General features: G+C 44.5%; 1 protein-coding gene across 1 annotated transcript in view; it reads right to left on the reverse strand.

Annotated features, from left to right (window-relative positions):
* GADL1 (glutamate decarboxylase like 1) overlaps positions 1–27,990 on the reverse strand; it is a 245,729-nt gene that overhangs the window by 133,825 nt on the left and 83,914 nt on the right. Inside the window, exons 2-3 of the mRNA XM_061129086.1 lie at positions 7,437–7,609; positions 2,616–2,742 (exon numbers count right to left, since the gene is read on the reverse strand). Of these exons, the coding sequence (XP_060985069.1) occupies positions 2,616–2,742; positions 7,437–7,589 (280 nt within the window). The 5' untranslated portion in view covers positions 7,590–7,609. The remainder of the gene's footprint in view (positions 1–2,615; positions 2,743–7,436; positions 7,610–27,990) is intronic.

Genomic DNA, 27,990 nt, shown 5'->3' on the forward strand with positions numbered 1-27,990 from the left:
GGCATATGGTGCATGATTCCAGCTACACGATGTTCAATGTGGGGCAAAGCTGACTGATGCTGACAGAGGGGAGAATTCTGGGTGCCTCTGGCAGGAGATACTGATTAGCACTGGGTTGGAGGAGCCTCTGGAGTCCCAGGAATGGTCTATACCTTGATATAAGTGATGGTCACTTACATGCAGGTATGTACAAATTCACTGAGTTGACCACCTGAGATTTGTCCACTTTACTGAATGCACATTATACCTCAATTTAAAAAAAAAAAATTTAAATCTAGTCATGTACAAGGGAACCAAATGTTGAAGCTCCATCTCATAAGCCTGTCTACTGAACAACGTTTCTAAGCAAACCTTGAGCACTTTTTTGAGACCTTTGGTTTACTTATGTCATTTTCTTTTAATGATTTTTATTCATTTGTTTATTTTTTGGCTGCAGTGGGTCTGTGGCTGCACGTAGGCTTTCTCTAGTTGCGGCAAGTGGGGGGTCCTCTCTAGTTGCAGGGCACGGGCTTCTCACTGTGGGGGCGTCTCTTGTTGTGAAACACAGGCTGAGGTGCACGGGCTCTGCAGTTGTGACGTACAGGCTTAGCTGCTTCACAGCATGTAGGATCTTCCCAAACCAGAGGTCGAACTCGTATCCCCTGCATTGGCAGGCAGATTCCTATCTGCTGTATCACCAGGGAGGTCCTACCTGTTTCCTTTTAAATACAACCCAGACCCAAACCAGAACCCTGAGAAAGGGATTATTTGAGCAATCTGTCCACATATCAAAAAGCCTGTGGCTACCTTTACCTTCTGAAATTATCGATGTCAATTTCCCTAATTTGAACACATTTCACTCACCGACAGGGTTCACTTCAGGCTCTTGGCAGTGATTGGCCTTTTAATTTTTCAGATTGGACCATTTTTTTATGGTGCAGCTGGCATCCTGTCTATGGAGTAAGATGTGACTCATCGCGCAGCTTACATAAACTTTCTGATTCAACCGGCTTCAAAGGCACTTGCCTTTAAGACTTGAAAAACTTTAGTTCCAACTTTCTATTTTTTCCCTCCTATAAAAGGTCTCACAAAGGTTCTTGGCTTTACACAGTGTGAATATTCACACCAAACTCCAGGCTAACAGCTGGCTTGACATTCTCAATCATAAGACGCCCAGCATGATGAGGAAAAAAGAGGCAGGGGGCCTATTTAGAAATGTGGGTATTTGGGAACCAGTTTAGTTAGTGACCTCTCACAGAAACTCAAAGCATTTGGCTTCTTTTTCTCTCTAAACTAGTTCAATGAAAAACAAGAGGCTCAAAAGAAAATGTCTTTTCGTATAAAACATGGCAAACTTCCTCTAATCTGGCAAAGGAAACCCGACATTGCTACAAGTAATTTTAATAAGTTTTTTTTTTAGTTCCGTGTTAATTTATGATTGATTTCCATGGTAACATTATGGAAAATATCCAGTAAACTGAAAAATCTACTGCACTAAATGTCATTCTGTGCTTCTGACATGCACTATAATAATGAGATATGTATCTCTGCTTTTGAAATGCTAACTGGGTTTTTGATACATGCACCAGACTTTCCTAAGGGAATATAAACCAATTATTTTTAGCCAGGATTTTATTATGTTCTTTCCACTAAATTTAGTTCAGTGTCAGAACTCACAAAGCATAATGCCTGTATGGTCTTAAGTACTAGATTACCTTTACATCACACTGAGAAATGCATATTCTGGAAAGTTTTTCTCCTACTTTTGAAACTTGTTCACTGGGTGTATATAGTATATTAGCAGTCAGTCAGAGTAGGACTTAAGTAGAAAACAAATATCATGTTGCTGCATTTACAAAAGATAAGCTTTATTGTACTTTCTGAAAGGTTTTTATCTCTTGATCCTGGTAGATGGGATAAAATAACTTGGTTCTTGCCAACCCTAAGAATACTCTTCAAATAAATCTATCCCTGTTTATAGGAAGACAGTCTCTGGAACATGTTGAGGGGTGATATTCTTGGAGGTCAAGATTTAAAATCTCTACCAATTCTATAATCAAACTGCCATTTGTCAGTTGGCACCAGCATAAGAAATGATAAGCAGCAGTCATAATTTCTGGTGTTGGTTATAAATGGAGGATGGGGATTGCCGAGGAGCAGAAAGTATTTATATAAGACTGCTTAACACCATCAGTTTTTCTATATCAACCTATCTTTGGCCCTGACAACAAATCTGTACTAGGGATTAGAGGAACTGCTGTCAGAACCTCAGAACAACTGTTTTTCATCCAGGTTTCTCATCCCATAAAGAATTTCACAGTCAGCTTTACTCTGAGGTCTGTGCATGCTAAGTCGCTTCTGTCGTGTCCAACTCTTTGCTACCCCAGACTGCAGCCGGCCAGGCTCCTCTGTCCATGGGACTCTCCAGGCAAGAACACTGGAGTGGGCTGCCATGCCCTCCTCCAGGGGATCTTCCCCACCCAGGGATCGAGCCCACATCTCCTATGTCTCCTGCACTGCAGGTGGATTCTTTACTGCTGAGCCACCGGGGAAGCCCCTGACTGTGGGATAAACACTCGCTGAAGAAAATGCAAGGACTGTCAGCAGCACAGATGAAGGGAGGGGGACGCTCTTACTGGTCTTGACGCTGTAGCGTATGACGTCCCGGCAGCGCTCCAGCAGCCGGTGGTGCGGCTCTCCCGTGTCCCTCAGCTCCAGGTCGAGAAGCCGCTTCAGCTCTTCAGGGGGCCGCCACTCACAGACCTGGGGATTGGGCAACAGCACGGTTAATACCCACTGGAGCCAGGTGTGAAGAGGGTGTAGGAAACACAGACCCCACCCTCGTGAAGCTTCCAGACAAGTGGAAGAGAGAGAGATGTAAATGGGCAACCCCAGTTCCCTGGGACTAGAGCTCTGACATCTGGTAAAGCAGATGCTGTTGGAACAAAGTAGGGGCTCTGTCTTCAATCTTGGAAGAAGTCCTGAAAGAACTGACATCCAAGTGGGACAAAATAAGACTGCAAAAGACTGAAGGCAGAAGGAGAAGAGGGCGACAAAGGATGAGATGGTTGGATGGCATTACCGATTCAATGGACATGAACTTGGGCAGACTCCAGAAGATAGTGAGGGACAGGGAGGCCTGGCGTGCTGCAGCCCGTGGGGTCACAAAGAGTCGTACATGATTTGGTGACTGAACAACAACTAAAGAACCAAGCAAAGATTATAAAGGATGGGATCATGCAAGGGGCCTTCTAGGAGGAAGAACAGGACAAGCAGGGGCTGAGATACAAGGGCACCCATGGCCCATCTGAAGGGAGAAGTCCGTTGGATGTGGCTTGAACTCAGAGCTTGGGGGATGTCGGGAAAAGTGGAGCTGGGATCCTGGAATAGCTCCCTGACTTGTCTCTGTCCTGGCCCCCGGCCCCAGACAATCTGCAATCAACCCAGAAGTCAGCATCCAGAATGCTCCTCTTCTGTCTCAGCCACAGGCATCCCTCTGCTCAAATACTTCTGATGGCTCCTCATCTCCTTCAGAGTAAAAGCCCAAGTTCTCACAATGACCTACACCGACCCTGTACAATTGTTTCCCTGGTGGCACTGACTTCTCCCAACTGACGCGCCCCCCACCCCACACCCTGGCCTCCTTTCTGCTCCTTACACATACCAGACGCACTCCCATGGTAGGGTCTCTGCCCTCGGCCCAGAATGCAACCACCACCCAAATCTCCTCACAGCTAACTTCCTCACTTCATTCAAAACTCTTCTCGGACGCCCCTCTGTCAAGTCAGCAATCTCTTTATTTAAAATCACAAGCTGTGTGTTACTCTACCTCCAGAAGCTCCCCCGACAACTGTTTATTCTCTTCCTTCCTCCACATCCCCTGTCACCTTCCGATATGCTGTGTAATTCATTTGTGACATTCTACACAATCATCATGAGAGCAGAGGTGTCGGTCAGTTTTCTAACCGCTCCCAAGGAATTAACAGAGCCTGCCACACAAGAGGTTATCAACAACATGTTGAATGAATGAATGAAGAGATAAAACAAGGCTCAGATGGTGATGGGCTTCATGTGACATGTTATAGAGTTTGGCTCTAAAAAAACACTGATATGCTTTGGACAAGGGAATTACATGTGATCAACTTAGTGTTTTAGACAATGGCTTTGGTTGCTATATGAAGATTCCAAGTAAAATCGGAAATAAGAGGTTACTCTAATAAAGCAGGCAAGAGAAGGTAGTGGTCTGGATGAGGCTGGCTGCCTCAGGAATGAAGCATATCTGGAGATATTGAACATGCGCCATCAATAGAACCCGCAAAGCAGCAACACAGGAAGGATGAGGGCAAGGACCAGCCAAAGGCCATCTTGAGCTTTCCAGCTGGCAGTGGTTTCATGGTGGGTGGGGTTGGGTGGGGCTGATGATGAGTTTGGGGCATTAGTCCAAGGCACCTTCAGGACATCCAAAGGGGGTGTAACATCTGGTCTGAAGCTCCTGCGAAAGATCAGAAACAGAGTTGCAGGCATCTATTATGATGCGACCCAGGGGACACAGCTCAGAGGGAACCTGCAGTAAGGGCAGAAGGTGCGGGTCTCACCTGGGCAGCGCCAGCGCGTGAGCAAAGGGTGACGGGAGAGGAGCTCGCTTGGGAGGTGAGGCAGGGAGCAACCCGGAAGGGTCCAGAGCTACTCATCAAAGGGAGAGGAATGCTCGAGGGAGGGGACGGGCACCACCGTCAGGCCCTGCAGAGACGCCAAAGCAGACAGAGACGGGGAAGAGCTCCTGGGCTGGATCAACAGGGAGGTGTGCTTGGCAAGAGCGTCTGACCGAGGGCAGTGGGCGTGGAGGCCAGATTGCATGCAGCAAGGACGTGGGAGGTGAGGACGTGGAGGGAGGGGGCCGTGTCGATGATCCTTAAAAAGTTTCCCTGTGGAGGGGAGGAGAGAGACACGGGACTCTCCGGAGGGGGGAGACCAGGATCGGGGAGTCTGGGGAAAGCAGGGAGAAACACCAAATCATGCGAGAGTTATGAAATTAAACTCTGAGCTTAGAACCATGATGCACAGAAGTCAACCAAACAGGCTGTAACGGTGGAAAGGAAGGACTATGAATTCATGTAATATTGATGAAAAAACTGCAAGGACAGCAAAACCCCACAAACACAAATCAGATTGCCAGGGGCCAGGGGTGACGGGAGAAGTTGACAACGGAGGGGCACAGGGAGATGTGGGGTGACGGAACCGTTCTGTGTTTTAATTCTGTTGGTGGTCACACGATTTGCCAAAACTCATAGAACTGCACAGCGAAGGCAGTAAATTTGACTGAAAGTAAGTTACAGTTCAACTGAAAAGAAGTGGCTGAGGAAGAGTGTCTACAAAAGAGGGGGCCAGAGGTAATCATGTCACGGAGTATGGCTGTGCTGTGCGTGTGCTAAGTCGCTTCAGCCTTGTCTGACTCTTTGTAACCCCGTGGACTGTAGCCCACCAGGCTCCTCTGTCCTTGGGATTCTCCAGGCAAGACTACTGGAGAGGGTAGCCGTGCCCTCCTCCGGGGAATCTTCCTGACTCAGGGACTGAACTCGAGTCTCTTATATCTCCTGCATTGGCAGGCAGGTTCTTTACCACCATCACCACGTGGGAAGCCCATCACTAAGTATGGGGGCCCATCCTATCCTCAGGCCACCTTTGAAAGGGGACGTGTGGGATCTCTGACCAAGTCGGCTAAGTCAGCAGCATAAAAACCTCACCTCCCTCTCCCAACTCCAACATAACAACCCAGCTTCACGTGGAGGCCTGTCCACTGCGTGACTAACATATTGCAATGGGCTTGGGGCCGCTGAGTCGACAACTTAGGATCTTAAGCCGACCCTTCTCATCCTGTCTTCCATCACTGCCCTGTATGAGCCCTTCTTTTCACATGAAGGGCCCCCTTGGTGTAATAAACATCTTGCCCTATTATAACTCTCTCCCCCTCATTTACCTTCCACTTTCAGCAATACACCTGGGCCCACTTCTCTTTACCCATCAAAATCTCACTCCAGGAACTTCCCCGGGCGGTCCAGTGGCTAAGACTCCGTGCTCGCAAAATAGGAGCTTGAGCTCAGTCCCTGGTCAGGGAACCAGATCCCTCATGCTGCAGATAAGACCAGATGCAGCCAAATAAAAAGCAACAACAACAAACACCTATTGCATCCTCAGATTCTGCATCAAAGTCCAAGGCGTCCACTTCTCAGTGAGATCTACCCAAAGTCTGCCCAAACCACACGGCATGTATCACCTTCTTCTTGGGACCCCCTGTTTTCCATCCCAATTCTGTTCAAAGCTGAGCCTTTATCTTACTTTACTTTATATCCCCCAGGGCTGAATATAACGCTTTATCCTTAGCTAGACTCAGTTAATATTTAATGACCGAATAAAGGCCAATATAAAAAATTTCCAGGGGAGTAGTGTACTCCAAAGTAAAGCAGGTCTAAAACGTTCCCCGGGTACAGCTAAGATAGGGGAGAAAACGCAATTATAAGCACAAAATTAGGAAATACCTTCAGTGATTTGAAATATGAAAGGTGATCAATGTGATAGCTATTAATTGTGAGACTCTGAGATACACAGCAGGAGCCATTAAAAGCACAGATTCTGCAACCAGCCTGGATTCTGGCGCCGTCTCCGAGACTTGCTGGCATATGCTTTGGGGCAACACCCTTGACATCTTGAGGCCCACTTTGCCCCTCATCTCTAAAATGGAGCTGATCAATAGTACTGGCATCTTACGGATCTTTACAGATTCAATACAGAAACACATGGGTTAAATACACAAACACATATGGAGTAGTTCTTAGAATATCAACTGGCACAAAATAATTACTATTAAGAACAGATGTCATTAGTGGTGATTCCAATATCATTTTGTGTCTGAATTAGAAAGTTAGAACTGGTCACTGGTACCAGTCAGAAAAGTCAGACTTAACAACCAAGATTTCCAGTCTAAGCTCAGACAAACTGCTAGTAAAGACCCTCAGATAAATTTTAAAACTTTTCACACTTTTTCTACCATCTGCTTGATTTCACTAGTAACATAAGGAATATGCACCAGACAATGGAAAGCAGGGTATATGCTGGAGACTATAGAAATCAAATCATTGTTTGATTTACAATTTGTATCATCATCTGGAACAGAAAGGCTCCTCCTGTGCTTCACAACCTTACCTGGTTACACTCTGGGTCTCGGCCAGTCTCCCCACGCTTGCTGGCTGCTTTCCAGGAAAGCAGAAACTGGATGGGGGTCTGGAAGCTGAGGTAGGGTGGGAGAGTGGGTACCAACTTTGGTATTTGGGCATCCCCTTGAAACAAAAGTACACATGAAATGAAAGCATGATTCCTGTCCCCCTTACATCTAGCCATCCAGGGGTGGATAAAACCTAGCAGACCCATTCTCGCGGTCTCTCACAGGCTTTTACATTTACCTTCTCACTGATGTCTGTAGCCTTCAAAACCACCTCCTCCATTATTAGTCTACAGGCATCTTCCACAAATTTTTCTCCTGCTTTTGCATCTGTTGTGGGGCCGTTCAGTATGACTCCATCCACGAGAACCACATTCTTCCTGCTCGGAACCATCTCTTGTGGACCGATATCTCCTGGAAGCACACAATCAAACCATGTTTTAGAGAGAATCTTATTCCAGCACAAAGCAAAGCATGGAGGAAATGGTTCATGATCCCACCTTCAAAGGGCATCCGTCATTTGATACATCTGAGGCACTTAACAGTTTCTTATGGCACCCAATGATACGACAGAGTTAAAGAAAGAAAGTTCCATTTTCCATTCTGCAGCATCTTTTGTTTAGCATCAGGGAGCATGCAGGAGTTCAAGCAATGTAAATTCAACCCATTTTATTCACTCATACAGACATCTTTCAGACATGTACAAATGATCTTTGCAACCACAAGCCCATGTCTGTCTCATGAATACACATTCTCTTGTAATTTAAGGATGACTATATGTTTCCTTTTCATAAGTCATTCCCAGAGAAGAAGAAGAAATGTCAACATGTCTCTTCTTCTCATTTTACATTTTAAGCCTGTGATTAAATGCCCCCCTTGCTGTATCTCTGAAAGCCCCTCGTTAAATATACTTGGCCATTTCCTATTGGGAGGAGGAGGAAAACAGAGCAGCGTGAAGGTTCCTGTAAACCGTGTCTGACACTTTGCAACTTCTCAAACTTGCAATTTAGGCAAGAGGATGGAACAGAACACTTTCAGGACTGGACAGCTGCGGGTCCGGGACTAAAGGTTAAAAGTCAATGTGGAAATCTATATCTGAGAATAAAGGTTACTGCCTACCCAAAATAGCTCTCCTCCAAATTAATTCTGGCAACTTAATCCAGATATTCAACCAATATCTGCCTCAAGCTCTAATTCGATCATATGCTCTCTTTCTAATCAGTATCTCTTTCCTCCTTGTTATAGATATTCAATAACTTGTGAAAAGTTACACAAACAATTTTTAAATATTTTTCAGTGCCTTGCCAAGCACAGTACCTCCCTTAAACACACTGATGGGTCTGTATGTATTTCAAATATTTTTATACCTACTGAGGGTTCTAACAGTGTTTACATTTATTACAGCCTTTAATTCTATGACCGGCAAACTGAAATGGTGTCCACAGGCAGATAAAAACGTCGCGGGAAGATTCTCCAATTCCAGAATGACAGAATCTGTAGCAAACGATTGATCTTTTATCCTCAGACTGAGGGGTAAACCATTCAGAGTTCTCACGATGGATCTCAGCTTCATCCTTAGCTTTAACTTGTCTTCCCCTTGGAAAGATGCATTTAACATGGTTTAGGGCCAAATGGTGAAGCCCTGGAAATGAGCTGTTGGGCGGAAGTGCTTACCACTCAAGGCACTTTCCTCCCCCCAAATTTTAGGTCCTAAAAATAAATTGGAAAAGAGGGCAATTATTCAGGGAACCCTGGTTATGTCAGTAGGCAGTGCTATTATTAAGCACACAGAAAAGGTTTGATTTTTTTCTAACCTCATTAGTGGGATTTCAGCTTTCTATTGCCCAGGGAATAGCAGCCACTCTGTAGGCCTCTAAGAGTCTCTCTCCTCTCTCTCTCTCTGTTTCTCTCACACAATCACACAATGTCAAACACCCACTTGCAACCAAATTAGCAGAGAAATTGAAATTAAAATTGTCTTTTGCTCCAGAGCCATCAATTACAGAAATCTATAATTTCTATATAGATTTTGAACAATTCTATAGGAGAAAACCCTACTTAAAGACGATGAAGGTTTGGGTATAGGTTATGCATCTTCTGTTGATGTTTTAATTCTACAACAAGATGTGATCATGTGCCTCTCCTCCTCCCGCCGCCACACCGTCACATTGGCCCAGACTGGAGAAGACCCTCTGGAGGCTGGACAGTCAAGCTGCGCTCTTCTGGGGAGGCTCATCAGGACTCTGTCTGCTAGAGCTGACAGCAGTAAGTACTCGAGCCTTCTAAAAGAATGTTCCAGGAAGAACACACTCAGAATCTGTCTGCTCTTCAGCACCCCCTCTCTTATCACCATCAAACGCCTGGGTTCACTTCCCAATGAGCCCTCCAGCTGCCACCCTGCCCCATGTACTGTGAAGGCAATTCTCAGCAAGGCAGCTCCCACGTTTCTTCAAAAAGCTAAGTCAGATCACATCACGACTCTTCTGTTCCAACCATTCAGTGACCCCTTGTCAAATTAAAAGGCAAAGTCCTGATAATGACGTCTAAGGCTTTAAATGAGCTCCTTCCCCCATTATCTCTTGGGCATCAAACCACTTCTCTAATTGCTGCCCTCCAGCCTCACCACGTCCCACTCACTGTGGCCTCTTCACTCGTCCGCGACTCTCTCCTTAAGCACCCGTTTCTCAGCGAGGCGTCCCCAGTGACCCCCTTTCACACTGCACCCACTCCTCTCGCCCACATTTTTCTCGGCTTTATTTGACTCCAGAGCGGTAACCACCCTGTGACATATGATATGTACAATATTTACTTATTTACTTGTTTAAATACTGTCTTTGCAACAGAGATTACGCTCTGCAGGAATGATCCAGTTCCTATCAGCGGATGTCTGTTTCAGGGCAGCCGAAAGTGCCTGTCAGTTTGGAAGAGCTCCATAAACATTTCTTGGTTACTAGATAAAAGAAGTCTGGGACCCTGGTTCCTTCAACCAGCCGCGACCATGTCCCCTCCTCTGAGACACTATCACAGGTTGCCAGCCCTAACCAAGCAGGAAATGCCTTTGGTAGGAATAGGGCAGACACAGAACTCAATTCACGGACTAGAAAGGACCAGCAGGGGCTGAAAGAAGGACCTGGGAAACAGGGTCGATGAGGCAAAGCCGAGTTTGCAGTCTGGGTCGCCAAGGGAAACCACGGGTGAGAGGCTCCCACTGTCCTCGTCGTGTGTTCTTTTCACCAAGGCCACTTTCTTTCTCTTCTCCCTCCTTCTCTGTTTTGTAGTCTTATGATGTCTGAAGGTCAGTCCATGAAATATCTCACTCCAGGAACCACACTGCCAAACGTGGAAACCAGTCAATCCCAAAACATTCTGACTTCTTTATTTCCACCAATTCCTCCACTCCATACTTTCCAAACCCCTATCTATATAATTAGTTCAACTTCTGTTTTGTTTGAAAAGACCCACTGTTCTTCCTTGCTGAACAAATCATAAAGTGAAAGTGTTAGTCACTCAGTCATGTCCAACTCTTTACAACCCCATGGACTGTAGCCCACCAGGCTCCTCTGGTGGAGGACTCACGGAGTTCTCCTGGCAAGAATACTAGAGTGGGTTGCCATTCCCTTCTCCAGGGGATCTTCCTAACCCAGGGGTCAAACTTGGGTCTCCTGCAGATTCTTTACCGTCTGAGCCACCAGGGAAGCCCAAATGATAAATTCAGCTTCAAATACTATTTCAGAGTTTTAATAGGATTAAATGAATTAATACAGATGAAGACCTAAAGCAATGCCTGGCAAATAGTGGGCTATCAGTAAATATGAGGAATATTAGCTAACTCAGGAAGTGTTAGGTAACAGCAGCAGGAAATCAAGACTAGTTACTAAATACATAAATAAATAGGAGTAATTACATGTGACAGTAAGCTATGACAGGGGAAAGGGAGATCTCAGAGTGATCAGACGACAGGGTAGCGAACTCTAAAGCAGCTGGTGAGTTATCTTCTGGAACAGTCGGAGGAAGGAGCCTCAGTGGGAGGGGGTTGCCCCGTGAAGAGAGCTGAACTTCCAACAGTGGTCAAGCACCTCTGTCCGCCCTGAGTGGGCAGCTGTCCAGACTTCCTGCCTTGTCACTTTCCACTTTGCAGGAAAGTGGCTATTTGTGTAGAGGTTTTATTTCTTGTAAAAGTTGGCTTACAAGCTCAACATTCAGAAAACTAAGATCATGGCATCTGGTCCCACCACCTCATGGGAAATAGATGGGGAGACAGTGGAAACAGTGTCAGACTTTATTTTTGGGGGCTCCAAAATCACTGCAGATGGTGATTGCAGCCATGAAATTAAAAGACGCTTACTCCTTGGAAGGAAAGTTATGACCAACCTAGATAGCATATATAAAAGCAGAGACATTACTTTGCCAACAAAGGTCCGTCTGGTCAAGGCTATGGTTTTTCCAGTGGTCATGTATGGATGTGAGAGTTGGACTGTGAAGAAAGCTGAGCACCGAAAAATTGATGCTTTTGAACTGTGGTGTTGGAGAAGACTCTTGAGAGTCCCTTGGACTGCAAGGAGATCCAACCAGTCCATTCTAAAGGAGATCATTCCTGGGTGTTCATTGGAAGGACTGATGCTGAAGCTGAAACTCCAATCCTTTGGCCACCTCATGTGAAGAGTTGATTCACTGGAAAAGACTCTGATGCTGGGAGGGATTGGGGGCAGGAGAAGAAGGGGACGACAGAGGATAAGATGGCTGGATGGCATCACTGACTCAATGGGCATGAGTTTGAGTAAAGTCCGGGAGCTGGTGATGGACAGGGAGGCCTGGAGTGCTGTGATTCATGGGGTCGCAAAGAGTCGGACACGACTGAGCGACTGAACTGAACTGACTTTATTTCTTGTACCAGAGTGGAAACAACGACAGAAGGGATCCATGTTTCAATTTTCTGGACGTCCCAGGAAACAGTTCGGTTTTTGGTGTTCGCAAGCACTCAACAACTCTCTGCACTGTTGGCTGGCTGCATCATTATCTTAGAGGTCATCTTATCTAACCCTTTCACATAGCCCCCAAACCCCTTCCCCAGCCCCATGGCTGAGAAAACAGGAGAGCTGAGTTTGAGTCTCTCAGGTTCTCTGGTCCTGGAATAACACTTTATCTCTGTGCTTCACCTTCCCTCATCAATAAAATAGGAGACAATGCAGGAAAAGCGCTGGGCCGGCTGCGCTCTCACTTACACTAACACTTACTTACACTTATACTAACATGCAGGTGGGTTTAGGGACCACAGTTCTTGTTGACCTCTCAGATGCTTCCAGAATCTAACATCTTTGGCTGCCTGGCTTCTCTCCTATCATTTAATGATTATGTATTCATTTCAACAAGCATGGATTACTCACCTCCCAAGTGCCACACAGCAGGCTAGAGGCTAAAGACAGGAACTGGATCATCTCCTTAAGGATCTCAAAGTCTCTTTGGAGAGTTAGGTGCTGAAAATTTACAACAGTACAAGACATGTGGGGTAGACTCTGCTCTCAAAATTTTACAGAGTTAAAAAATTTAATTGTCACAAAATTTCCAGCTGGTTATTCAGTTCTATAGTTGAGGAGGTTGAGACACAGAGAGTTTAATTGGCTTGCCCAGGGTCACAGAGCTGGTTAAGCAGTGAAACTGGGGTGAATAATACACTGAAGCTTTATGAAGGAGCAGCAAGATACTGTGCTATGGACATCTACAGTTTGTAAGGCAGTGTTAAGGAGTTAATAATGACAGCAAGATGAATTAGACTCACTTTCTGTCCTCTGTAACTGAGAGTCTCAGAGTTTGAATAATCCAATATTGATAATGAGTGTCACATATCCTGAGAAGGACATCAATAACATGTTGAATGCAAACAATGTAGACATTTAGGGTTACGGCGTAGGGTTACAGGAGAAGCTGAGGGGTCAGAGAAGACTTCTGAATTCGAAGACTTGTCTTCTCTCTAAAATTCTGCAGTAATTAATAATAATAATAATTTTAAAACCTCTTCATTTCTTAAAGTAGCAACTCCATGACAAACAGCAGCAGGGGTCACAAAGCTTCCCCTACGGGGACTCTGAATCTGCCCTGTGTCATCTCTCCAGGCTTCTACAGGAGAGGAGTAGACAAAGCAACTCTAATTTCTCTCCCATGGGGCTCTAGTCCAAACATGAAGACCTTGTGCTAGCTTTGGCAGCACATATACCAAACATGAGAAAACTTTGATCGATTCTCATCCAAATCTCTTATTTTGCCAATTAAAACTACTCCAGCTTCTTCCACGGATCTGACAATCCATGGTTGCTCATCTGAATGAGTTTATTTCTAATAAAAGGAGGCATAGCCCAGCTGTGGTCTCACCAGCTCCAAATACAGTGAATTGGCATTTCCCATTCTCCGGTCAGCATAATTCCATTAGTGTCTGAGTTGATCCCCAGGCTTAAGCTTTGAAACCAGGGAGATGCTGGCCCCAACTCTAATTGTGCCGCTGTGGTGTTACCCATGCTACTTAACATCTATGTGACCCAGCCTTTGAATCTGGCCAATGGAGAAAACACTGGGTCGTTGGAAGGGTGGAAGACAGCCTTGCAAGCTGTAGAGCCGAGTGGCAGGAACAGAGCATAGGACACAGTGAGTAGGGACCATTACTAAGGCCGAGCTAATGAACTCTTTTCTGGTACCAACATTGCATCCTGGTTCGGGTAAAGGTCAGATCTTTGTCAGAAAATCAACCAGTAAGAACCAAGCTTGCCATACGAGACTCTTTCATTGTTAAGAGAAAATTAGCTCTAGGAAAATAAGTGCTTGCTTCCAAGGAGTAGAAAGAGGAACAATGAGTCAAAAGTGAATCCAGGCATCTGGTGGGGAGACCAAGGAACACTTCAGAAAAGCTGTGCCAGAGACACTGGGGCCCTAGCGAGAGGGTCAGGACCTAGAGAGCCTAGTGGGCCAGCCCAAGACAGGCATGAGAAGAAAATGGGGGAAAGAGGGTCATATTAATTAATAAATTAATAAGGGCCTCCCGGGTATGAGCACCCAGCCTGGTGCCTGGGAATACAGAAAGCAAAAAATGCAGTCTCTGCTCTCAAGTTGTTAGAGTCTTGAAAGACAATATCCAGGGGGAAAGGAGAAAAAGACAGTTGTAAAGAAGTTGAAGAGACAGTGCTCTGTATTGGAGTCTTCTAAGTCAGGTGTTTCTTCTAAGCTTGAAAAAGTGGACCCCTAACTTAGTTGATGTACCTGGCACTGTCAGATTTACCCACTCTTTGCATCCCTTTAGAGTTGCATATCCATTTTAAGCCATTTGTGCTGTCTTAGATACAGCATGCCAATGAGAGGGTAGCTATGGGCAGCCTACAAGAAAGACAACTATAGGAAATAAATAAATATTAAGAAATAACAATAATACAAGGCAGTGGCCACAGAAGCTCCAAAGCTGTGGATAGTAGCAACAAGTTCAGGAGAGCTAAGTGTCTGAATCTAGCTCTGTAATTGGTTTAATCAGAGACCTGACTTAGACACCAAATGATGTCCACAGCACAGCCCTAAAATATGAAGTCACAGGATCAAGTGGTAAAACTATACTCACAACTTTAGTCAGTTAGAGATGGGCTTTGTTGTTTGTGGTTTAGTTGCATCGTCTGTCTGACTCTTTTGCAGCCCAATGGACTATAGCCTGCCAGACTCCTCTGTCCATGGGATTTTTCCAGGCAAGAACATTGGAGTAGGTTGCCATTTTCTTCCCTAGGGGATCTTCCTGACCCAGGGATCGAATTTGTGTCTCCTGCATGGGCAGGCAGATTCTTAACCACTGAGCCACCTGGGAAGCCCTAGAGATGGCAGCCAAAGGCAAAAAAAAGGACAATAAGACAATGCAAATCACTCCTTTGGCCTTATTTTGGGGGTTAAACTCACTTTAGTTGAAATTCACAGTAAATTAATACTTCTTTCATTTATACTTCCCCAAATATTTATTGAATACTAGATATTGCAAGACACTGGGGTAGGCACTGTGTGAGACTCAGAGAGGAGTCAGACATACAGACAGTAACCACACAGTCCGGTAAGGAAGCTTAGACACATTTGTGAGTACCTAGGATCCCATCCAGAAGAGGTGTCAAGTATGATACTTGAGGTCGGATAAAGCACACACTGAAATTCCAGAGAAGGGCTTCTGACTATGAGAAGCAGAAAGTCCTTTTAGGTTAGATGGTATTTAGAATGGTCCTTCATTCAAGAATTCAGCAAATATTAATTTAGGTCCTGTTATGTTCAGAACAATGTGTGAGGCACTGGAAGCTGAGCAATGCACAAGAAGACACAAATTTACTTGGGGTGGATGGGAGAGAGAGTTAATAAAACAAACAAACAAACAATTTAAATAACTGCAGACCCTAACAAATGCTTTAAAGGAAGTTACCTGAATGGCTTGATAGAACAAAGACAAGGAGGAATTTCAGATCTGATCAGGGGAAAGTATTTCCTATGAAGAAACATCTGAATTAAGATGCAAATGAGGAGAAAGTTCCAGATGTAAGAAGACATGAAAAGAGAGTAGTTTAGAAAAAAGCAAAAGATGTAAATATTCTATAAATTGTTATCTCAAAGGAAAAGAAAGAGATCGGTGTAGACCAAGTGAGGACGAGGGGAAGGGAGAATAGGGCGAGCTTTGGAAAGACGGGTTCGGGAGCAGATTAGGCAAGGTGTTTTATTCTAAGGGCAGCAGAAAACCACTTGAGGGTTTTAAACTGAAGAGTAGCATGGTCTGGTTTATATCTCTGACAGACGTCCCTGGCACCCTGCAGAGCGGGGCCTGTCTCAGGGTAGACATGGAAATAGGGAGGCTGCTCAGGGGGCCACTGTGAAGTCCAGGCAGTAAAGGCTGGTGCTCGGACCTGGGGGGAGACGTAGAAAAGAAGATGCAGCGAAGCGCTGCAATCTGGGAGGCTTCGGCAGTAAAGCCAAGAGGACTGGCTGATGATGTGGATTCAGGGGGTGAAGACAACAGAAGAATCTCGAAGACTCTTGAGTTGGGGACCTGGGCCACCAGGGAAATGGTAGGGCCCTAGGCAGATGTGGGGACCACCAGAAAAGGGCCAGCTGGGTCAACGTGTGGTAAAGTAGGAATGGCATAGCAAGACTTCTGACTGATGAGTAGAAACTGGTTATGATGGGGTGGAAACAAAGGTCATGGAAAAGACATTCAGGCCCAAAAAACAACCTGAACTAGGCAGAAAAAGGAGTGTGTGTGTGTGTGTGTGTGTGTCCAGGAAACCTCAAGAACTTCTCTTCATCCAAGGGGCAGGGTCTGTAAAAGGCAGAAGTGACTGACTGCTCAGAGGTGGCAAGAATGCCACTGAGGACTGAGGACTGCAGATGTCACCTGATGGCAATGGGAGCCCTTGAGAATTTCTGATGAAATAAGAAAAGCGCCTGAGAAAGATGAAGTGGGTACCAGTGATGGGTTCAGACGGCAAATCAAGAGCTCAAGTTGGGGAAATATGATGGCAATAATCCAGGCCAGGGAGAGGGAGAATATGAATTACATAACAGACAGGATGGGAAAGTGAAGAATTAGTTGTTCAGTCATGTCCGATTCTTTGCGACCCCATGGACTGTAGCCCGCCAGGCTCCTCTGTCCATGGAATTCTCCAGATAAGAACACTGGGGTGGGTAGCTATTCCCTTCTCCAGGGGATCTTTCCAACCCAGGGATCGAATCCAGGTCTCCCACACTGCGGGCTGATTCTTTACCATCTGAGCCACAAGGGAAGACCGGATGAGGCTTATACTTAATCTGATCTCTCCCCTATAATACCGTTACTGCAAAGTTGAAGCCAGGAACCCCAAGTTTTTCTAAGAAGCCTTACAACTGTACTTGGATAGTATAGCTTTTTTGCACTCCAGGAAGTCTATGTTCTGAAATGATCTTTGGGTAAAAGGTGACAGAATAAGATAGGTAAAAGTCATGCTGTGCATCCATACATCAGCTCCTCTCTTGCAAAGCATGTAGGAACACAGAACATTTCTGGGTGGTGACATGCTCCCATCACCCCAAGCTGTATTTTGTGAGATCCTCTTGTGTTAGCACCTGGGCTTCCAGTTAAATGACTCAGAGTCTGTGGAAACACCAAGCCATGACCTTTAACATAACAGCTAGGTCCATTAACACCATCCATCTTCTGAGACGGCAAGCTTCTTAGAAGGGAGTCTCTGAAACTGCCTCTCCAATATCGCTGTCACTGCCCTACCAATGGCCGATACATGCACAGTTCACCATAAACTCTATTTATTTATTTTTAACTTCAAAATGTTTACCTTTCACAGGGCACCAGGCCAGAAACTGGGTGACCTTCTGATATTTTTCAGGAGAGTAGGATTTCCCGAGACGTCTACTCCTGTGACTTGAGTAAAGGTTACTTGACAAGATCTACATGCTGGTATGGAGAGTGTCGTCTTGTCAGGCTGACGGGCAGCTCTCAAGACCACCTCACCCACCATTCCCCTCTCTACCTTATGAATTTCTCTGATGGATACAACTTCAGTTTGCAAGGACTTGGATGAAGCCAGGCTCTATGAGAACTCTAGATCGGCATGTGCATGCAGTAAATTTCAGCCCCAGGCTACAGAACTTGGCTACAGATGATGTGCTTTGGTCTGGCTCAACAGTAACGTGTTCCCCAGGAGCCGCTCTCACCGTGACTGTCCTCTTCTTCATTGGCCTCCTCCCCTCAACAGTCACCATTCCTGCTGGCCTTTCCCCTCTGCCGTCTTCTTGGCTCTGTACCTGCCCTGACTCTTCACCTAATTTCTTGCCTATAATATCTCTGAAACATTAGATTTGACTTGTAGCCTTATCAGTGACCCTCCTGTTCTGAGAGTTAAGGCTGAGTAGGGAGAACTTTCCTTTTGAGTTTGCTTGTTAGCTTGGGCAATTTTTGGCCTGGCCAGCATCCCAGCTGGAATCGCTCTTCCCTGCAGGATGCGGTCTTGGCAGCACCGTCAGTTAGATTTACCCCTTTCGTGGGTATTTCAAGTACCCAGTATTCCAGGTCTTCAGAGTTGCCTTGGCTCCTGTTTCTTCCAAGGTCTCATTATTTAGCTTTCTCACCAATTCTGTGAGTTCCCCCAAATCCTTCGAGTAAACCCCCCCCTTCTAGTGAGCAAGTCATTCCGTGTTCTGCAAAACCAGAGAACCGTAACTAATACTCAGAATAACTTGGCTTCTGTAGACATTTATAATCAAGGAACGTTAAAGCCCACTAGACATAGTTTAGTAAGTATATTCTTTGGACCTTCAGAGCTTCTTATCTATTTTTAGTGTTCTTCAAAACTTAGAGGTCACCCAGCTACTACCATCAGAAAATAAATATTATATTTCTTCTACCTTATGAAATGTTCCACTCACGTACAAGTCAGGATGTTTGTGGCCAGTGGGTAGATCACTGTCTTAGTAAAAAGCATGTAGAAGACCATGGCCAAAAATAAATCCCATGCCAGCCACCTGTGTGACTTTATCTCTTCTAGCAGCTTTTCCAGTAGCAGTATGCAGAAAAGGAACAAAACTAGCATTTAGAAAACAGTAACAGTAGTTAACATTCAGTACTTGCAAGGGATCAGGTACTAAGCTAGGTATCTTATATATGTCACTTCATCTAATTCTCATAACAATTATATTTATTAACTCAATTTTACAGACAGGATTGAAGCCAGAGAGACAAAGGGAACTTAAGTGTCAGAGACAGAAATTCAATGCCAGGTAACCTGAGTTCAGATCTCACATTCATAAGGACTGTATTCTTTTTCCCCAAAAAAAGATAAATAAGAAGACATTATTTCTCATGTAACCACTTTAAACTATTTGGATACATATTTTGTACTCTGAGAGCAACAAGCAATTATTTTGGAACTGTGTATAAACTGTAATGTGCTGCAATGTAATATGTAGTTTTAAAAGCAATTTACTCAAGTGTTGACTGCAGGATTTTAAATGATTCCATTTAACCAGCAATTTAAATGAAAATTTAAATAAATGCTAGAAATGGGTGCCTCATTGGCATGATCCGTTGATTAACTCTGACGTGGTGCTCATCTGTGCCAGGGTTCTGCCTCCTTGCCTAGGCCTTCGGAAGGTCATCTTCTAGCTCAGAAGTGGGTAACTACTCTCAGCTCAGTATCTCAACATGCATGCTAATTCGCTTGTGGCCACCTTCAAGTGCAGAGATCTTCACTGACCAAAATCTCTTCGTGAAGTTTATTACATGGAACTGGAAAGGATACGGTGAGAAGCTTCCCGGAATGGCAAGAAGGCCTCTCCAAGAAGCGTCTTTAAGAAATACATTGTCTAAACTGCCTTCTAGGAAGGGAGGGCTCTTATTTGCAGGGCAAATGCATTGCTAAATGGGGGATGCAAATGTGGGTTCAGAGATGAATTGCTCAGTAAAGCAGAGAAGAGGGTAAGGCAATCACTAGCATCTTCCTCCTCATCCTTTATGCTACACAGAATCAGCCTCCCCTCCATATAATATTAGAGCAAATATTTCAAAAAGCTTAAGCTACCTGGGAGGCAACAGTTCCATAAACTACAGTAAAGATGGTGCCCCAGAAGTGGCAAAGGCAGCAGCTCTGGGGGTGCACACATCTCACTGCTGCTCCTATGCTGATAAGTGAAGCACTCAGAGAACGCTGCATAAAAGACCATAAAGGCATGGGCATGGGCTAGTCCACAGCTGAGACCCAATGAGGCGTGAGTTTAGAGCCATCTAGAGGATGTGCCAAGCTGAGTTTTGGGCCAATTTTGTGCGGGATCATGGGATCTCAGAGCTTGAAAAGCACTCACAGATAATTTAGGAAATGTCCTCATTTTGAATTTGAGAGAACTGTGATTCAGTGGCACACAGACTGACACTCACTGTGACTCTGTCGGATGTCCTGAGGGCTGTCTATACTACACCTCTCAAAGGCAATCAGAGCCTATTTCACATATAATAGCGATCATTCATTTAGCCCTTCTGTGGGCCAGATTTTGGTAAGTCCTTTACAAAAAGTAGCACGTTTATCCCACACAACAACCCCGTGAAGACACAAACAACTAAAACCCACTCTGGCTAAGTTAGGCACAGAATAGTTGACTAGATGGGTGTGCAAGTTATCTATAGTTGTGTAACAAATGACCTAAAACTTTGTGGGTTAGGACAAGGGTGGGGACTTCCCTGGTGGTCTGCTGGTTAAGAATCCACCTTGCAATGCAGGGGATGAAGGTTCAATCCCTGGGCAGGGAACGAAGGTCCTACAGCCACGGGGCAACTAAACGCTCAGCCATAACTAGAGAGCCAGTGTGGCACCGCGAAGTGGCCCACATGATGTAACAAGGACCCTGCATGCATCACTGAGACCCAACACAGCCAAGTAAATAAACTTTAAAAAAACACAAGGATGTGCTGGTTCCTACAATCCTGTGGCTTGGCTGGGTGCTTTTCCGGTCTTCCCTGGGCTAACTCACACACCCACAGTGGCCTGTATGTGGGCTTAGAGCCAAGCTCAGAGCTGGGAAGACTAAGAAAGCTGGGGCTTGCTCTCCTTGTGCACTGTCATTATCCCAGAGACGTGACAGGTCTTCTTCAGAAGGGGAGGCACGTTCAAAGACAATGAAGCAAAAGCTGCAAAGCTTCTTGAGATCTCAGGGTGGACGTCACACGACCTTTTGTTTTTACTTTTACCATACTCTGTTGGTCAAAGCAAGTCACAAGGAAAATCATACTCAAAGATGTAGGAGAAAAGCTCACGTCTTGATGACAGAAGGCAACATCACATTGCAAGTGGGAGGCATTCTAGGAAGGGAGGAATCTGAACCCAGCAGAGGCTACCCTCTGGCCACAAATTATTCCTATTCCTCCCGTCCACAAAATATGCTCTTCCCATCCCAGGACCAACATAAATCTCATCTCATAGAAACAGTCTTCGGTCTGGAATCTCAGGATTTTGTACCAAGTCTACAGACAGACAAGGCAGCTCTTGGTCCAGGGACCCATAAACTAAAACACAAGTTATCAGACATTACACATAATACAAGATAGTGAGAAGGACGGGATAATACCACAGACACACCCAGGAAAGAAAGCAAGGCCCAGGGCCAGGCGCTGGCCCAAAGCAATTCCGAACTCTGGCAAGCTGTACAGTGCATATATTGAACGGGGACTGATTCCGCCTCTGGGGCGGTTTCCTAACCCAGTATCCCTTGTGGCTCTTGGCTCTGTACTCGGGCAGACGTGAACAAGCAGTGCAGCCTCTCTAGTATCTGTGAAGGGTGGTTGCAGATTTGCCAGCACACTGTGGCATGGTCTCACTCTCCTCTCCTCTCACTAGATGCTCAGCTCTGGACCCCCTGAAATGGCAGTTACACAGATAAACAGCTACTGCTTCAGCTTCATCCACAGGAGTCACACCCTGCCAACTTTGTATGCCTGCATTCACGGGTCCCGCGAAATCTAACCTATCCATTCGTGACGGTGCTTCGGGAAGCCGGTTAGTGATTCTCTCTGACTCCCAGCTCCTCCTTGTGGAATTTTCCTTTCATAGCTCCTCCCACATTGGCGTAAGGCTTAATTTCAATAGTGAAGTCCTTGTTCCATAGTGTATCTTACAGACAACATGTTACTGCATTTAATCGTCATCACAGCTGTGTAAGTTATAGACATGCCCATTTTACAGAAAAAGACATTGAGGCTCAGAGAAGTTAGGACACGGCTTCACAGCTAAAAGAAGTCAGACTCAGGTTTGACCTCAGCTCTCTTTAATTCCTATTCTGCATCTCCTGGGAGAAAAGGTTGGGGGACAATGGAGTGCTGCTAAAATTGTTGTTGTGTTAGTTGCTCAGTTGTGTCTGACTCTGTGACCCCCTGGACTGTAGCCCACCAGGCTCCTCTGTCCATGGGATTCTCCAGGCAAGAATACTGGAGTGGGTTGCCATTCCCTTCTTCAGGGGATCTTTCCAAGCCAGGGATTAAACTCAGATCTTTCTGCACTGCAGGCAATCTGAGTCACTAAAGAGAAAGTGTTAGTCGCTCAGTCATGTCTGACTCTTTTTGACAATGCAGTCCATGGAATTCTCCAGGCCAGAATACTGAACTGGGTAGCCTTTCCCTTCTCCAGTGGATCTTCCCAACCCAGGGATCGAACCCAGGTCTCCTGCATTGCAGGTGATTCTTTACCAACTGAGCTATCAAGGAAGCCCCTCTGAGTCAGTAGGAAAACTTTAAATTATATCTAAGGGAAAAAAAGATCCTGCTTCAAAGCATGTGCCTGTTTCTAGAGTATGAAGACTTCCATCAAGCTAATTTCAAAAGACCAATAGTTTACAAATTGGCTTACAATATTTTTGAATACTTAACACAATCATGAGCTGGTATAAGGTGACTTCTACCCACTATGGGATAGGAATCTAGGAAAACAAAAGGTCCTCAATCAGAAAACATAATCACAGTTAACAAAGTCTGGTAATATGGTTCTTCGGGTGTGTCTCATCCAGGGAAAACCTCCAAGATTTCCAAGTGCTAGCACTTTCACCCTTTGCCTATGACCTTTCTACACTGTCTACTCACGTGGCAAACCCAAAGCTCTGAAAAATTAATACCCATATCAGCATCCCTCAACCAACAACTGATAGAAATTAACAGGTAGACATCCAGTTCTCCTGTCCTTCATATAGGATAACCCTGGGGTGCATCTTCTTCACCAATGCCCTAGTTACCCAGCAGAAGTAAACTGTAGTTACCTGCAGCGATAACTCGCTTTATAACGGGTTCTCTGTTGATCTCCCTGGGACCACCTTCCAAAGATACTACTTACGCTCCAATCCTTGACTCATGGACTGCTTCTGGAAAATCCAAATCAAAACAAATGACTGCTGTCTTTTGAATGCCTGTGGACCAGACAGACACTGGAATAGGTATTCATACTACACGTCTCTGCATGGATCTTCATAACATCTTATAAGGGAAGTATCACACCCAATTCTACAAATATGGAAATGAGAACCCAAGAGGTTAATTAAGTTTATGAAGGTCACGTAGCTGGCACAGTAAATAGCAGAGCTGATATTTAAACTATGATTGATTGCAGTGTCTCCTCTTTTCACTAAACCATGCGGCCACCCTCGCCCGGGAGGGTGGACTAACACAGGTCAAACAATAAAAGAACAATTAACTGCTAAGCTGACACCCTGTATTGAACAGTTCTGGGCAAAACTGTCATCGCATGTATGTTCCACAATCACTTTCTAAAGTTCTCTTTTGTTGTGCCATCAACTTGAAAAATAAGACCACGGATGAATATGAGGAAATTCAATTTTTCATAGATTTTCTTTCTCCTCTATCATTGCTTCATACAAATTAGTACTGAAATAAAACTGAGTCGATGGCACAGTAGAACGTGCCATGAGGAAAATGCGTATGAGGAAAATACATTCCTTGCATGTATTTTTTTGGCCCATGTAGGATCTGAAAGAACAGATATGTCATAAAATATCAACTAAAGCTCTATTGATTTTGTAAATTGATACAAAGTATTAGAAGGTCAAAGAACACAGCATCCAGAGTGCTGAAAGGGGAACAGTCTTATCAGCTAAGGCACTTAAACAAAGGGAGGATTTAGCCATGTATTTAAGAGGCAAAAATTGGAGTGTGAAAATGTAAGATTTGTCAATGCTACAGCTAAATCACCAAAGCAGATTTTAATATTTAACAACAGCCCGCTGACATCAAGTAATTTAGATGGTTGCTCTGCAATATAGAAGCTCCTGGATGCTGAAATTCTTAGTGCCACACCAAGACATGGCAGATGCTGGTGGAAAGAAACATAAATCTAACTCTGATTTAGTCAGTATTTTGCAGGATTGATTTCTTATGCAGAGAAAGAACACTCTGGAATTTGGGATGGGGCAGGGGTTCCAGACCCAACTCTAGCCCTGCCCAGTTCCTGTGGCTGTGAAATAGGACTTTAACGTCTCTGGGTAAGTGACTGGTGGTGTTGTTTAGCCACTCAGTCCAACTCGTTTGCAACCCTGTAGCCTGCAGTCTCCTCTGTCCATGGAATTCTCCAGGCAAGAGTACTGGAGTGGGTTCCGTTTCCTTCAGTCATGTCCGACTCTGTGATCTCGTGGACTGTAGCCTACCAGGCTCCTCCATCCATGGGATTTTCCAGGCAAGAGTACTGGAGTGGGTTGCCACTTCCTTCTCCAGGGGATCTTCCCAAAAGAGGGATCGAACCCAGGTCTCCTGCACTGCAGGCAGAGGCTTTACCATCTGAGCCACCAGGCAAGTTAATAACAGTTATTAGTAACAGTTAACAATAGTCAATAACTCTATAGCTAAAGCCCTTTTTAAAATTAAATTCTTATTCACACAATTAATATAAATCACATTCCAGCATTTCTAAAAGCAGTCCTCATCAATGATCTGCAAAACTGTGAATTCCTATAACGTTTCAGGACCTTCATGGTTGTGGTTCAAGAAAGGAACTGATGGAGAGCCTGCTTTATCTCAAAAGCCTCTCTATACTGTTTTGCTTAGAGTTCATAGGCATGAGTGTAAGATGGAACACTTCGGCTTCAAATTACAATATGACTGAAAGACATTTGACTGCCATTGCTTTTCTGTCTTTAAAAAGTGCAGAACTTAACTACTAAGCCTCTTGCCATGGGATTCTTCATCAGCAGACCTGAGACTCAGCTTCACACACATTTATCTTTGGCAACTGTACTCCCCCCAAACAGCGCTGATGTCAAGGGCAGTGGCTGAAGCAGCCGATTTAGTTTCAAGGGTCTGTGGCACAGTGACATTTATGACACTCAGGTATACTGAGAAAAATGCAGTACTGACATACTTTGGAGATGTTGCTGGTTCAGTTCTAGATCATCACAATAAAATAAATATCAAAGCAAGTTATGTGAATTATTTGCTTTCCCAGTGTGTACAAAAATCATGTTTACCCTATACTCTAGGCTGTTAAGTATTCAACAGCATTATCTCTAAAAAAAAAAATACATATACCTTAACTAAAAAAAATATTTGATTGCTAAAAAATGCTAACCAACATCTGAGCCTTCAGTGAGTCATAATCTTTTTGCTGGCCTTGACGTTGATGGTTGCTGACCGATCAGGGTGGTGATTGCTGAAGGTTGGGGTGACTGTGGCAATTTCTTAAAATAAGACAACAATGAAGCTTGCTACATTCATTGACTCTTCCTTTCACAAACAATTTCTCAGCAGCATGCAATGCTATTTGATAGCATTTGACCCTCAGGAGAACTTCTTTCAAAACTGGAGTCAAGCCTCTCAAACCCCCCATTAAATTTACTCTAAATCCTTTGTCATTTACACAAGCTTCACAGCATCTTCACCAACAGTAGACTCCATCTCAAGAAATCACTTTCTTTGCTCATCCATAAAAAACAAGTTCTCATCTGTCCAAGTTTTATCATTGCTGTTCAGTCACTCAGTCATGTCCAACTCTTTGCAACCCCGTGGACTGCAGGGACTTCCCTGTCCTTCATCATCTCCCAGAGCCTGCTCAAACTCATGTCCATCGAGTTGGTGATGCCATTCAGCCATCTCATTCTCTGTTGTCCCCTTCTCCTCCTGCCTTCAATCTTTCCCAGCATCAGGGTCTGTTCTAATGAGTCAGCTCTTCACATCAGGTGGCCGAAGTATTGGGGCTTCAGCTTCAGCATCAGTCCTTCCAATGAATATTCAGGATTGATTTCCTTTATGACTGGCTGGTTTGATCTCTTTGCAGTCCAAATTTTATCATGTGAATGCAAAAATTAGCTTTCATCTTCAGGTCCCACTTCTCATTCTAGTTCTCTTGGTACTTCCACCACATCTGCAGTTGCTTCCTCCACTGAAGGCTTGAACCCCTCAAAGTCATCCATGAGAGTTGGAATCAGCTTCTTTCAAAGTCCTGTTGATATTTTGCCCTCTTTCTATGAAACACGAATATTCTTCATGGCATCTAAAGTGGCGAATCCTTTCCAGAGGTTTTTTTTTTTAATTGACTTTCCCCAGACTTATCAGAGGAGTCATTATCTATGCCAGCTATAGCCTTACTGAGCGTATTTCTTAAATAATAAAACTTAAAGGTCAAAATGACCCATGGGCTACAGAATAGGTGTTATATTATTACCAAGTGTTAAAACAGTATTAACCTCTTTGCATTAATACATCTCCATCAGCACTCTTGAGCGTCCAGGTGCCTTGTCAACAAGCGGTAAATATTTGGAAAGCAATTTTTTTTTTTTTCTGAGCAGTAGATCAACAGTAAGTTGAAACTATTCAGTAAACCATATTGGCAACAGATGTGGTCTCATGCAGGTTTTGTTGTTCCATTTACAGAGCACAGGCAGGGTAGATTTAGCATGAGTCTTAAGGACCTTAGGACTTTCAAAACAGTAAATGAGCATTGATTTCAACTTAAAGTCACCGAGTTAGTTGCATTAGCCCCTAACAAGAGAAATCAGCCCATCCTTTGAAGCCTTGAAGCCAGGCATTGACTTCTCTCTAGTCATGAAAGTTCTTCTAATAGAAGGCTGTTTCATCTACATTGAAAATCTATTGTTTAGCGTAGCCACTTATTAATTATCCTATGTGGACCTTCTGGGTAAGTTACAGCAGCCTCTGCATCAGCAGCTGCTCCCTCACCTTGCACTTTGATGCTATGGAGACGGCTTCTTCCCTTCAACCTCATGAACCCACCTCTGCTGGCTCCAAACTTTTCTTCTGCAGCCTCCTCGCCTCTCTCAGCCTTCCGAGAATTGAGGAGAGTTAGGGCCTGGCTCTGGATTAGGTATTGGCTTAAAGGAATGTTGTGTCTGGCCAGATTTTCTTTCCAGACCATTCAAATCTTCTCCATATCAGCATAAAGGCTGTTTCTCTTTCTTGTTCACTGAATAGCATTTTTAATTTCCTTCAAGAACATTTCCTTTGCATTCACAACTTGGCTGTTTGGTGTAAGATGCCTAGCTTTGGACCCATCTTGATGCATGCTTTCCTCACTAAGCTTGATCATTTTTAGCTTTTGATTTAAAGTGAAAGACTTGGGACTCTTCCTTTCACTTGAACACTTAGATGCCACTGTAGGGTTACTGCTAGTCTAATTTCAACAATGCTGTCTCGGAATAGGAAGGCCTGAGGAGAGGGAGAAAGATGGGGAATGGCTGGCTGATGGAGCTGTCAGAACTCACATATTTATTGATTAAATTTGGCATCTTATATGCGCATGGTTCCTGGTGCCAGAAAACAATTACAATAGTAACATCAAAGGCCATTAACCATAGGTCACCTTAAAACATATAATAACAATAACAGGAAACCTTGAAATATTGTGAGAGTTACCAAAATGTGACACGGAGACGTGATGTGAGCAAATGCTGTTGGAAAAATGGTGCCAACAGACTTGCTCAACAGGAGGTTGCCCCAAATCTTCAGTTGTAAAAAATGCAGTATCTGGGAAGTACAAACAGGCAAAGTATAATAAAACAAAGTCTGCTTGTATCTTTGTGTCTAATTGATGTTATCGCCTCATGAATCTCCACTGATGGAAGGAGGTGACAAAATCTCCATTACTTAATCCAATCTGGTTAAAATTTGGTCAGCGATGATAAACAGTCTGTTTAGGCAATGCTCCATTTTTACAATGTTCAATAAAAATGCTTGATCGCTCAGATTCCCACTCCCCAGTCTCCAAGCCTTCTTGAAGGCTTCTAGGTACATGGGGAGGAAGCATACGCCACTCAAC

The sequence above is a fragment of the Dama dama genome, chromosome 24 (genome assembly GCF_033118175.1).
Source record: "Dama dama isolate Ldn47 chromosome 24, ASM3311817v1, whole genome shotgun sequence".
NCBI lineage: Eukaryota > Metazoa > Chordata > Mammalia > Artiodactyla > Cervidae > Dama > Dama dama.